This window comes from Manacus vitellinus, unplaced genomic scaffold, assembly GCF_001715985.3.
Source record: "Manacus vitellinus isolate BGI_N305 unplaced genomic scaffold, ASM171598v3 scaffold_4_pilon, whole genome shotgun sequence".
NCBI classification, from domain to species: Eukaryota; Metazoa; Chordata; class Aves; order Passeriformes; family Pipridae; genus Manacus; species Manacus vitellinus.
The window spans coordinates 3,617,902-3,630,469 of record NW_021940604.1 but is presented as its reverse complement, the minus strand read 5'-3'; the positions used below and the strand labels follow the sequence as shown (position 1 = coordinate 3,630,469).

Here is a 12,568-nt window from a genome sequence, read left to right as displayed (position 1 = left end):
CGCTCCCAGCCTCTTCTCCCGCGGTGCGGTACCGGCGCTTTCCCGGCCTCATCCTGGCCTCGTGCCCACCCCTTTTCCCCGCGGGGTCTCCAAGATGAACACACGCTTCCCGAAAGGGTTCGCCCCGGCGTGGCTTTCCACGTTGAACTGATTAGGTAATTCCAAAACCGTGGCAGAACGGAGCCGGGCCAGGGAAGGACTGTCCAGGTTCCAGGGTACAACAAATGTTTTGCGCAGTTGTTGGACCGGTCAGCACTAATACGGCCTTGCCGGTGTTAATCACCTTTATTTAGCTGAGGATAAAACTTTTATTTAGCTAAGGGTAGAACTCCTGAGTTCACACATACCTATAATGAACAAAGCGCTTTCCTCACTCCTGTCGTCTACCTTACGATTTTCTTAGAGTGTAATTCTTCTAGTGCTTTCAGTTACGGCACTTAAATATCAATCAGATACACTCAAAATGCAATGTTGTGCACGTGTGTCATTTCATGAAAAGATTAATTCAGACCTGTGATGAAGGGCATTGGCTTCAGCAGCCACAGTGACTGCTGTTTGGGTAAGGGTGAAACTACAAGCTAAACAAACTTAGAATGATAATAACTAGAAAGAATGCCTTTCTGGCTTGGAAGCCCTCATGCCAATGGTTTGCTCTGCCTGACAAATTTTGCTGTCCAAGTACAAACCAGACTTAGCACTGATGAATTAGAAATACAGTACACATTAATAATCTAAATTGAAGCTAACAAAAAAAAAAATCTAGTGTGATTTCTGTAACATCACAAAGTCTACATGTGTGGGGCATCTTGCAGGATTAAGTAACACCAAACATGATTTTTGTTATTGCTGACAGCAAGTATTCCCTCTTGTGGAGAGAGGGAGACAATCTTCCATTTGTACAACAAAAATGTAATTATCCAAAAAGTTTAAGGAAAAGAATATGGACCTTAAGAGAGCTGCACTCTTTTTTTTCTCTTAGCTGTAAGAACATAGTCAACTGTATTGTATATTGTATTTCTTTTTCTGCTTATGCCCTGACTCAAATGAGTTGTGATCTCGTGTGGATGCATAGGAATGCATTTGATCAGCCTGGTTATTGGTTTAAATATGAGGGCATTCTTCACTGTCCAGCAAGTAGAAATACCTGTTTCTTCAATGACCAAGCATACATGTGGAATACACTTTTGTTCTCTTTCCTAAAAAGCCATACTCTTACCATATAAAAGAAACAAGCTGCTTTTACTTAAAATTTCAATAGCTTCCTGTTAAGTTTGGAGGGGAAAATGCTCAAGACTTTTTATAAACCTTTTGATCCACTTCTGATTTCACCTCCTCTTTGTTTTCTGTTCTGTTCTGCTTCTTCATTTTTCTGGGCATAACATGACCAGGAATTTTGTTGGCTTCTTTTGCTGTTTTACGTGTTTAAGTACAGATCTACATGACTTCATACTTTCACTTTTTCTGCTCAAAGCTCTATTTATTTTGGTTAAGTTTGTATCCACTCGTTGATCTTACTAGCCCTATATTCATCCATCCAACCATACACAACTGTCCTAATGTGTTTTCCTGGCTATTTTTTTCCCCAAAGTTATTGATTTCTGCTTCCAAGGCTGAATTTGAATCCTTGAGAAAAAGTTTATAGCTCTTAGATAGTTCTTTTTGGGCAGCCTCCAGCAGCTGGTACAAGGAAGTGCCAGGGAGGGTGAGGGCTGTGGAAACCCTGGTTTAGGAGGGTTCAGGTCAGTGCCACATTTCACTGTTAGTTATTCCACCTTGTGCTGATGGTCAGTGATGGATGGAACTGCACCTCTCACCCCCTGAGTTTCTTGATTTGCTAGGCGGGCATGACACACAGGCTGCTTAGAAAATGCTGTTGTAGTGGTCTCAATAAATAAATAAAGACTTGTTGGGTAAAAAGACCCTTCTGTATTGATAGTGCAGAGAGCTTGCTGATACCAAGAATGAATTGTTTGACTCTGGCAAGATTCAGGTATTTAGCTGATATTTCCCAGGAGAGGTCATAACCATCATTTAAAAGTGTCTAACTTGTCTTGTATTGGGTTGTGCTCTTGTCTCTCTCACACCCATTGAGATGAGGGTGACTGACATCAGTAAGGAAATTTATTTTTCCTACTTGAGCAGACAAGTGGCAACCAAAATGCTTTATTTTTTCCACTGAATATAGTGTTTTTACTGTTTATTAGTATATCTTCCTCTCCCTTAGCTATTTCTATTTCTGTATCCAAGCCCAACCCCATGCCTTTTCAGAACTTTTCATCTTGGCTCTTCTTTGCTCTTTAACCCTGGCAAATCACTTGCACCTTTGTGAATCGCATTGCCCATCGTGAAACAGTGATCATTGCCTATGTGTAAAATATCTTTTATACAGTAACTTGGGATTAAGAGGTGTTACTAAAGCAAGGCATACAGATATTAGAGGAAAATATCTGTTAAGAGACAGCTACTGTTGCATCTGTGCATCTACTGCTAAGTTTTACATGAAAGTCGTTTTCTTTTCAGAGTGTAAAAAAATGGATTTGGCCAACCATGGACTTATTCTGCTGCAGCAACTAAATGCTCAGAGAGAGTTCGGTTTCCTGTGTGACTGCACTGTTGCCATTGGTGATGTCTACTTCAAGGCACACAAATCAGTCCTCGCTTCTTTCTCCAACTACTTCAAGATGTTGTTTGTTCATCAAACCAGGTAACTGTAAAAAGGTGCACTGTTTAAATGTTGTTCAGTTAGCTGAGCTAAGGAAGTCTATCAACGTTTTGAAACCTGAAAACATTCTTTAAAACAAACTAAAGTTGAACTGTGATTCATTAGCACTAACTTTATAATTTGACACAAGTTCTCTATCCTTAAAAAATCATGGGATTTCTAGAATTGAATACTTCAAGGATCCTGTTTCACTCCTGCACTTTCCTTCTCCCTTCTGCTCTGTCTTGACATTGTTCTTGACATTTCCATAACAGTATATACAACCCTATAAGTATTTACTAGGAGATTTTGAGAAATAAGCTTAAAAAAGAGGTGTATGTACTTTATTTTTTTTGCAGTTTATCAAAGTCAATTACTACATAGTGGTGGAAAATAATGGGGTTTGTGTTACTTTCCTTTCTGTGTTTTGGTGTTGTTTTGGGGGGGTGGTTGTACCAGAGCCTTACATTGAGGACCTTGAAAAGATAACCAAAGTGTTTTAAAGGTTTTTCTTTTTTTTTTCCAACTATTTGAACTATCTCAAAACTTCTAGGACAGAAGTGCATTTGCACTTCTGAAACAGTTCTGCAGGTAGATGTATCAGTCTTGATGCTCCATCAAGAGCACACAGTTATTTTTGGAAGACAACATTGCAAAGTTTACTTTTGAGTAATACATCTGAATTCAAAAGCAGTCACAGAGAAGGCTCGAGAAGGGTGCATCTCAAGAAATGGAAGAATTGGCTATAATTTCCTCCTCGGCTTGGTAGCGCACTGTGGTTAGAGCATTCAGACCACAGCACGCAGTCATGTCCATTTCTGGATTTCTGTGTTTTATTTAATACTTGTTTTTAATACAAGAGCTACAAATACTTCTGAAAAATAATTAGAATCCCAGTTCCTCTCCTGTTAGCTAACTGACCTAACCCCAAGGTGTTCCCTATTTTCTTTCTTCTGTGAGCCATACCTCTCTTTCTGCATAGAGATACACCTTCCACCAGAGGCATGGTGGGTGTTTCAGTCCCAGAGCATCATAAAGGTCGATGCACTGGGCACACTCTCGGCTGGAGGATGATGTTGGTTTCAGTTCTGTTAGGCTGAAGAGGCATCACAGCCAAAGCATTTCCCTTTACTGAGTGCTGTAGGCTGGCCAGGCATACCACTAGTGCTCCTGTTCCTTCCTTCTGGTTAAGGAGCCTGGACTCCACAGGTTACATGTGCTCAGGCTGTACCTGTTGCATCAGACCCCCAGGGGATTCACACCCTGTCCTGCATGGTTTCTGGATTGTAATGCAGTTGAAACAAGGTGATACCACACACTTGCAGAACTGTAGCTATATACCCTAATAGGACATAGAGGGCAAACGGGCAAGTGCCAGATAATTTTTAGATGTTTTCAGGGAGAAAAGTACTGAGTACTGAGAAAAGTTTAATGAACTGTGAATTTATAGTCCAGTGCTAGCAGGTTTTCATCTAGCTACAGATGTGTTTGAATCCAACCAAGAAAAGGGGAAAAATGGCTTTGCAATTTATAGAGTATATTAATATGTGACAACACATCTATAACATAACAGCAATTTAGAAGGGTGCGGATCGCAATGGGACAGCTTTGTCTTTTCATTGAGGCAACAAGTCATCTTCCAAGTGGCCAATAAGATTAGCTTTTTTACATTAAAGCATTTCTCTAATATATATTTGTTTCATCTTTCAGTGAATGTGTCCGTTTGAAAGCAACTGACATACAGCCAGATATCTTCAGTTATCTCTTGCATTTGATGTACACTGGGAAGATGGCACCACAACTCATTGACCCAGTTCGACTAGAACAGGGAATAAAGTTTCTGCATGCATATCCACTAATTCAAGAGGCCAGCCTTGCAAGTCAGGGAACTTTTTCTCACCCGGATCAAGTTTTTCCATTAGCATCTTCATTATATGGCATTCAGATTGCAGATCACCAGATAAGACATCCCACTAAGGTTACATCAGCGGCTGACAAACTCGGGCGAGAACCAAGGCCACAGACATCGCGGATGAACCAAGAGCAGGTTTCTGAAAGCTCACAGCTCTCGCAGTTAGCCACAACTCTGCCACAAGTGACCCGGACAAATATGTCCACTTCTGACCCATTGCCATCTTCTTTATCTCCAGAATTGGTATCTGCTGCTGGTAATAATTCACCTGCAGGAGAAGAGGCCAACATGGAAGCATCTTCTTCAGATGAACAGCCTGCCTCACTCACAATAGCACATGTCAAGCCAAGCATTATGAAAAGGAACGGAAGCTTCCCAAAATACTATGCCTGTCACCTCTGTGGTCGCCGGTTCAATTTACGAAGCAGTTTGCGTGAGCACCTGCAAATCCACACGGGAGTTCCCTTCACATCTAGCCAGCAGGGAGAAAGTAATATTTCTTTGTCTCTCTGTAACAACACAGCTGATAAAGATGCAATGGAAGTGCCTGAAGCAGGGATGATTAGTGACAGCGAGTTGCAGCAGATCTCAGACTCCCCAATAATTGATGGGCAGCAGCAGTCAGAGACACCTCCCCCCTCTGATATCGCAGACATTGACAACTTGGAGCAGGCAGATCAAGAGAGGGAGGTAAAGAGACGGAAATACGAGTGTTCCATCTGTGGTCGCAAATTTATTCAGAAAAGCCACTGGAGGGAGCACATGTACATACACACAGGCAAGCCCTTCAAGTGTAGCACTTGTGACAAAAGCTTTTGTAGAGCTAACCAGGCTGCCAGACACGTGTGCCTAAACCAGAGCATGGACACGTACACGATGGTGGATAAACAGACTCTGGAACTCTGTACCTTTGAGGAAGGCAGTCAAATGGACAACATGTTAGTACAGACCAACAAGCCCTACAAATGTAACTTGTGTGACAAAACGTTTTCAACTCCCAATGAAGTAGTCAAGCATTCGTGCCAAAATCAAAACTCTGTCTTTACACTAGAAGAAGATCGCTCCATTCTGCTAGGTGGTGGGGACACAGAAGCCACAGAGACTGATAACGCAGTGTTAGCCTCCATCAAAAAGGAGCAAGAAGCAGTGTTGTTAGACTGAATGTGAAACCTATATCAATTTTTTAAAGTTTCTTTACTCATTTTTTATTAAATCGATTTTTTCCTTCCCTTACCTCTTACCTCACTTACCCCTTCCATCTTTTCCACCAACATCCTTCCCACCCTTTGTCTTCAGCAACCAGAACTGTACTGGCGCATTAGGAAATTGGACTTTGCCTCTCCCACCAAAACAAACAAAAAGCTCTTGCATCAAACCACAACGAAATTGATTTTAATACAAAGGAACATGTGAAAAATAATCCAGCTAACTATGTTGATAGTATTAGTTAATCCAAATTTCATAGATTTTAAATTAAATTTAGATTGCTTAAAAGTGTATTTAGATACAGTGATGACTGTAACGAGAAACAGAGTTATCAGTTTGGTAAGTGAAGGATATATGTATTTTAGTTTCCCTGGTAGAAGGCATTTTGAGATCTGGCAAAATAAACACCGTGCTTTTTACAAGTCCACATGCAAGTTGATTACGGTTATAACCTAAAGCCCTCAGAACTTTTCTCAAGGAGAGCAAAAGTCTCTGTTCATTGAGTTAAAAAGAGCTGAAGGAGTTGGGTTTCTTTTAGCCATACATTTTCCCTCAAGTATGCCTTTGGGTATCTGTTTTGGAGCCAAGCAAAGCAGCTGCTTAGCCAAATTTTGACTTAAGTAGCTATAATAGTAATGTGATGGCAATCTTTATATATATAAATACTGTGTATGTGTAAAGATATATACATATACATATATATATAAAGTGTTCGTGTGTATATTTGGTACAGGTAAATAAATGCACACATCCTTTTTAAGTAACTGGCCACCTACTCTCAGATTCAGCCTGGAATGTCTTTTAGTCATTTGGTAAAACTAGTCATTGCACAGGTTAGTTTTAATCAAATTTAAAACGTCCTGGGCTGTGTGCATTTTTATTGACCTGTTGAAGAGAAGCTAATAAGTAAGTGTTGTCACCCAAGCTACCAAGGAAACTAGAGAGGTGACATACTGGTGAGCACTGCACCATCATTAGTGCAGCACATGCATGTGTTGTTAGCTATAGGTTTGAGTCATTCTGGATGAAAGGAGAAAGAAAAGCTTTATTCCCTTGCTCTGGCAAGGAGTGTCCATGATTTCATTTGGTCTAATGGCATGAGTTAAGAGGGAGAAAAAAGAGTGTTCTAGCAACAGGTGATCATGGTTGTTTTAAAGTGAATCTGTAGTGCTGGCTGGCAAATTGTGAGAGCCCTGTTATTTTGAAAGCCAAGACAAAGTCTGCAAAAAGTGAGAGGATGACTTCTGTAGTTTTGGTTACTGCTGATGGTCGCACTGCATCTTTGTGTTAAAAATCAAGTTGTTGATTTTTTTATTATTTCAAATAGATGCCCAGATTTTTTTGCTGGTAGCCTAAAAACCTACACTGACGGCAGCAGTGAAGCCCACCGAGCAATTACTGGGCCAACAGAAGGTGTAAGTGGACAGAAAAAGTGCCCCGTCATAAATGGAGACAGTGTGTGTTTTGGGGGGAGGGGTGGGAGAGGGCAAGTCACAAACCACAGCTCTTCTCTGTGTATATGTTTAAACTGAATATCATCTTTTTGTGTATAGTTAAGTTCTCAGATTTGTAAGTTTTTATACATTATTTCATTGAATAAAAACTGAATTAAATGGGATATGATTTATTGAGTTGAAGGTGGAAGGTTGTTGGTTTTCAGTCTTCCTGGATGAGCTCTTGCTGAATTGGTTTAAAAGCCAGGTGATGTATTCTGTTTATCATCCTACAGATGAACAAATAGCTTGCTAAAACTTAAAACAGTGGATTTAGCGCAAAAAGTCACTACATACTAGATTTTTTCCAGTTTATTATAACGTGACAACTATCGTAAAGAAAGTGGTATTGATTTTATTATCTCCCTTGTATTAGAATAACAGATTTAAAATCAATTGATTTTGCTTTAAAGTATGGAAGTGTTTTTAAGTAAAAAAATAACATTTTATAGAGTTATTTTAGAGTTGCCCATTTTAAAACTTTTTTAGGATCTTCATCTACCAATATACGTTCTTCAAAAACATTTTTTATTTCATCCTACTTGGTCTGAAATGCTCTCAGAGCAGAAAAACAGAAGAATACTTCCTAATTCAGGGTAAGGTCAGCTTTTGAGGTGTCTGTGGTTTAGGGGCTAGTGACAAGTTCATTTCCAAAATGGCTGCAGCTGCTCAAGGTGCTGCCACCTTAGCTGCTAGTTACTGCTTAATCAGATGTTCTTTTTTTTTTTTCTCCTTTTTTTTTTATTTTCCCCAGAGCTCTAGCTCTGCCCCATGGCAGAGTACAAGAGTTTAGCTCAGCTCCCCAGGTGGCTGGTTCTCTCGTGGCTACACCATTTTTTGTGAGACATTCATCAGCCCCTTACCTTATTCCTGCTCTTATCGCTCCTTGTCCACTGTTTGGAGATCATTGCATGTTGAATGGGCTCAAGTGAAAAACAACTAGTCTTTAAAAATGCTATTTTTCTGTCAAATATCTTCCCTATTTTAGCTCTGCTGAAGGTTTTGAGCAACTAATGGATTGTGAAATGGCAGAGATGAACAGGGAAGAGGGTTACTGAAGCCAGGGTGGCTGCTGGCAACATCCAGGATGTAGAGGGTTGGAAGTGGTGACTCCCGCTTGGGCAGGTCCCTCATCTGGTGGGCAGGGTGGCCTTGCAGCTGATGTACTGCCCAGAAAGAAGGAGCAGGGTAGGGCAGGGAACAAGAAGCCAGCGAAATAGTTGGTTATGACAGTACTGCTGCAAGGAACGTGAATTTGCAGGCCCAGCAGAGATACTTTCACCTGTTAATATTTATTCTTAAGAAATAACACTGTCGGGTAAAAAGAAAAAATAATCACAATAAAGAGACTGTTTTAATATGTGTTCAGCTATGATAATGGTTTATTTTAAGTACCCTTTATTGTCTGATGCTCTGTAGTGATGTTTAAGTCATTACCTTTCAACTGCTCAAGCAGTTTTGTTCCTCTACAACAAATCAGGAACAGTATATTCTGGTTATAACATTTGCATCAAGAGTCTGCATAATTACAGCACAATTACAGTTCAAGCTTCTGTGTTAAAATGCTCTGAATTATTGTTACAGTTAGAGATAACTTCTTAGAGGGTTTATCTTTCAGCGTTTGACTCAGAAATTTGTGACTGACTTGCTTGTTACTCATTCAGTCTTGCTCACCTGCTGAAGTTGTGAATTTTCTACCAATGAAACCAGACAGCTTGGAAGCAACTGCTAGGAAGTCTGGTGAAAATCTGCCATCATTCAAGGCTGTGGGCTTGAACTTCAGCCCCATTTTTTTCCAAAGGAGTACCTTCGAAGTTAATTTCCTAGGCATGTCACTTGACAAAACACCTCTGCCTCGACTTCAGAAGTACCAAACACAAATCTATCTGCTCTGTAGAAAGAACAGAGGATTATCACTTCTGAAAGTGAAGTTTACAGTCTGTTGCAATCAATATTTTTGTGTCAAGTATCTTCTTGATCCCTGGTCTGATAATCATTCTACTTCTGCAGGGGAAGAATTTATTAGAAGATGCTAGTGTTACAAACATTGAATACTTAGAATTGTGCTCCCATTTACACTGCAGGGCCTTCAGTTGCTGTCTTGATGTTTAGAAAATCTGCTGGCTGGCTCTTGAGCTCCAAATCCCATAAAATAACAGCCTCAGTCACAAAACATGGTCAGTTGCAAGAGGGAAAAAAATAAATTTCTTTCTGTTAGCTTTAAATAACTTCTTTGACATTGCAAAATTTTTTACATTAATTAAAGGAAACCTGGTTAGACAAGAGCAGGTGCTATGGTGCCCGGTGGCATCACAATCCCTTGCAGTTTTTTTTCTCAATCTGCTTAACAACAGGATTACCTTGTTTGGGTACTTTACGTTTTTGGAGAGTAATATAGTTCTTTAGATGTCTTCAGCCCAAGCAGTCGAAGGTCAAATTGATTCATTCTTAACCGTTAAAGTAATTTTCCTTGATTGTATTTCCACACCTTTTAATCTTTACACACAAATAAGGAAAGAGTTAATTTTGGAATTCTGTCATTGACTCTCTTATTTAGTGCTTCTTAAAAGTCAACAAATGTTTTCATGTGGCAAGATACTTCATAGCTATGAAGTAGGAGTATTCAGGTCACTGAATAGAAACAAAATAAAACAAACAAACAAAAAAATCCCAAAACAAAAAGAATAGGAGAACAAAACAGGAAAAGGTAAAAGTCTTTTTCAGCACCCTTCAGTAATGTGTATTTGCCAAATGATCTGTGATCCTCTCTAGAAGTAAGGGAAACTGACTGTCCTTAAATATGGGTTTCTTTCAAGCTTGCCATTAAAAAGGACAGATATTGATGAAATTTAACCAAAACCACAAAACACAACTTCCTCTGCAGTACAGCCTTGCTGCCATGGTGTCTGTGTGTTTGAACAGGTCACATGTGCCAAGATGCAGAGCTTGGAGCAGCTGTCAGTGACTGTTGTCACTCTTTGCAGTGCCTGTGTTGTAGCCCTTGTGCCAAAGGAACTGCCAGCAGGACTCCTCTAGTTCAATCCATGCTGATTGCTTGGGCCAAAACTGAAGCTTTCCTGGAACCTTAGGCAATCTACTCAGAGAAGAGAGAAGCAGAGTCACAAAATGCACATTAACACAGAAGTTCACTTACTGTACTGCTCTGTGGAGTGTGCAGGAGGTACCCACCACTGCAGCATGCATCAGCATAGATCCAGAGACTGTCTCCAATCTATTGACTGTGTCAGGTCCCATTTTGGAGCAGCTCCCACACTTTCTAAAAGAACTTCCTGATAAATCCATGTTGCCTTCTACAGTGATCCTTAATCTCTCAACCACACGGTTAAAGCATTTTCTAGTTTGTTACTACTGTATTGTGTAATTCTAGTTTCAGCAGTGAACTATTTTATGGATTGCTAGGGTTCATTTGGGTCTCTTAAATTCACAGGGCAATGTACTCTGTCAGTCAAACTTTACTTCGTGACCTTATTAGGTGAAAATCAAACCAGGGCTCAATCCTTTTTTGATAAACTAGTCTGATCTTTCAATTCTCTAATGTACTGCTTCAGCAGTTCACATAGTCATTAACTCAGAAAATTACTAACCCGCATGCTTATGAGCAACAGAGGGTGCTTATCCTTCCTTTCCATCACGCTGCAGGTGTCCCCTCTATTACTCCAGGAAGCAGGAGAGCCTCAGCAGCCCAGCTTCTGCTGGACCTGCTGCCAAAGGCTTTGGGGGTAAACATGTACTCCTGCCTCCCAGCTCGGAAACCTCGTCTAATTACACCTTCCCTGTGCCTTGTTGCAGTTTGCTCTGAAGCCTTTCAGACTTATCAGAAGCTACCAAACAGTTACTTTTTCAAGGCTGCAGGCTCAGCAGACCTGATCTCTTTCTGGCCTCAGTACCAGCACAGATGCCGCTCTCCCTGTCAGGCCCTTCTCCCAGCACAGGCCAGGCCTTGGTGGGGCTGTGCCTTAGGGCAGGGCTGAGCAGGAGCTGAGTGAGCAGCTCCTCTGGGTCTGGGCCCTACTTCTGCTCTTGCCTTATCATTTCCTGACTTGATTCAGGCTGGCCCTGAATGCAGCAGCGATCTAGAACCAAACCTGCATTTTCCCCGCAGAGCCCGCTGAAGCAGCTCGTTATTGCCCATTAATGGCCGTGTGTCCAGCGGTGGCTGTGCAGGGACAGCACTAGATGGTGCAGTCACACCACTGCAACCTCCCGGGCCTCCCACCTCGTTGTCCCCTTGCCCTCCACAGGGGCAGCCACTGCACACCCCAGAGAGCATCCCCATACCCAGGGGCTGCCCTGGGAAGCCACAGAAAGGGGCAGAAGGGAGTCTGGCAGCCCTGTCTCACAGCAGGCTTGCCCCAGAGAACAGAGCCCTTTGCACGGTGGGCTGCAGAGCACCCAAAGGCACCAAGTCCCAAGGCTGGCAGGGGCAGGTAGAAAAGGGGTACCTTTTCACATCTTCACTGAAAAGAAAATATGCAATTTAAAATTTTATTAAATTTTATATTCTATTATATGTTTATTTATTTATATTTATTTATGTATATTACACTGTCACATCTGCCATTTAGAACTGACCAAGACCATTTCCTCCCAGAAGCAACTGACTTCAAATTGGGTGGATTTCATGGGAACATTGTTACTCAGCCACTGCTCATGCCACCCTAGATGAGGACAAGTGCAGGCTTTTAGGCAGCCCTGAATAGGGACACTGGTTACAACCTTTCTTTTGGTGTTAAACTGTCAGCATGAGATTCCCATTCCAGCAGGAGCAGGTCTTTCCTGGTTGTCCTACAAAAGAGTAAAGTCTGGAAAATGGGGAGGGCTACACACACACACACAGGGTCAGGTCCTTCCACCCCAACAGCAGTACTTGAAGGATGTAAAGGAAAATAGTCACTCAAAGCATGTGATTTGCAGCTAATGAGGAAAGGAAGGTGATGCCATATCACTCAACCAGCACCACTCCAGTTGCTGGCACACAGCTCTCCACACACAGGCATGGTCCTCCTAGTTGTTCAATAATAATAATAATAATAACACTCTTTGATATTGCATTCTTATGCAGAATTTTTTTTTTTTTTTCATTTTGAGACATCTTTGGCAATATTGATAACAGAAAGAGACCCAGGACAAGTCCTGGTTTGTCTACAAGAACTGAAAAAGAACATTCAGAGAAACTTCATTCTTGTTCACCAAGTTTATTAAAGTTCAAAATATTCATGCCTTTCTTACTCTTTT

The 12,568-nt window shown here is 41.1% G+C and overlaps 1 protein-coding gene across 1 annotated transcript; it reads left to right on the top strand.

The window, feature by feature from the left end:
- The first annotated feature begins 1,984 nt into the window (after positions 1 to 1,984).
- ZBTB2 (zinc finger and BTB domain containing 2) lies at positions 1,985 to 7,435 on the top strand. Its single transcript, XM_008934702.3, has 2 exons — positions 1,985 to 2,704; positions 4,412 to 7,435. Exons 1-2 carry the CDS (start codon positions 2,499 to 2,501, stop codon positions 5,772 to 5,774), a joined length of 1,569 nt encoding a protein of 522 aa, XP_008932950.1. The 5' UTR covers positions 1,985 to 2,498; the 3' UTR covers positions 5,775 to 7,435.
- The last annotated feature ends 5,133 nt before the right edge of the window (positions 7,436 to 12,568 follow it).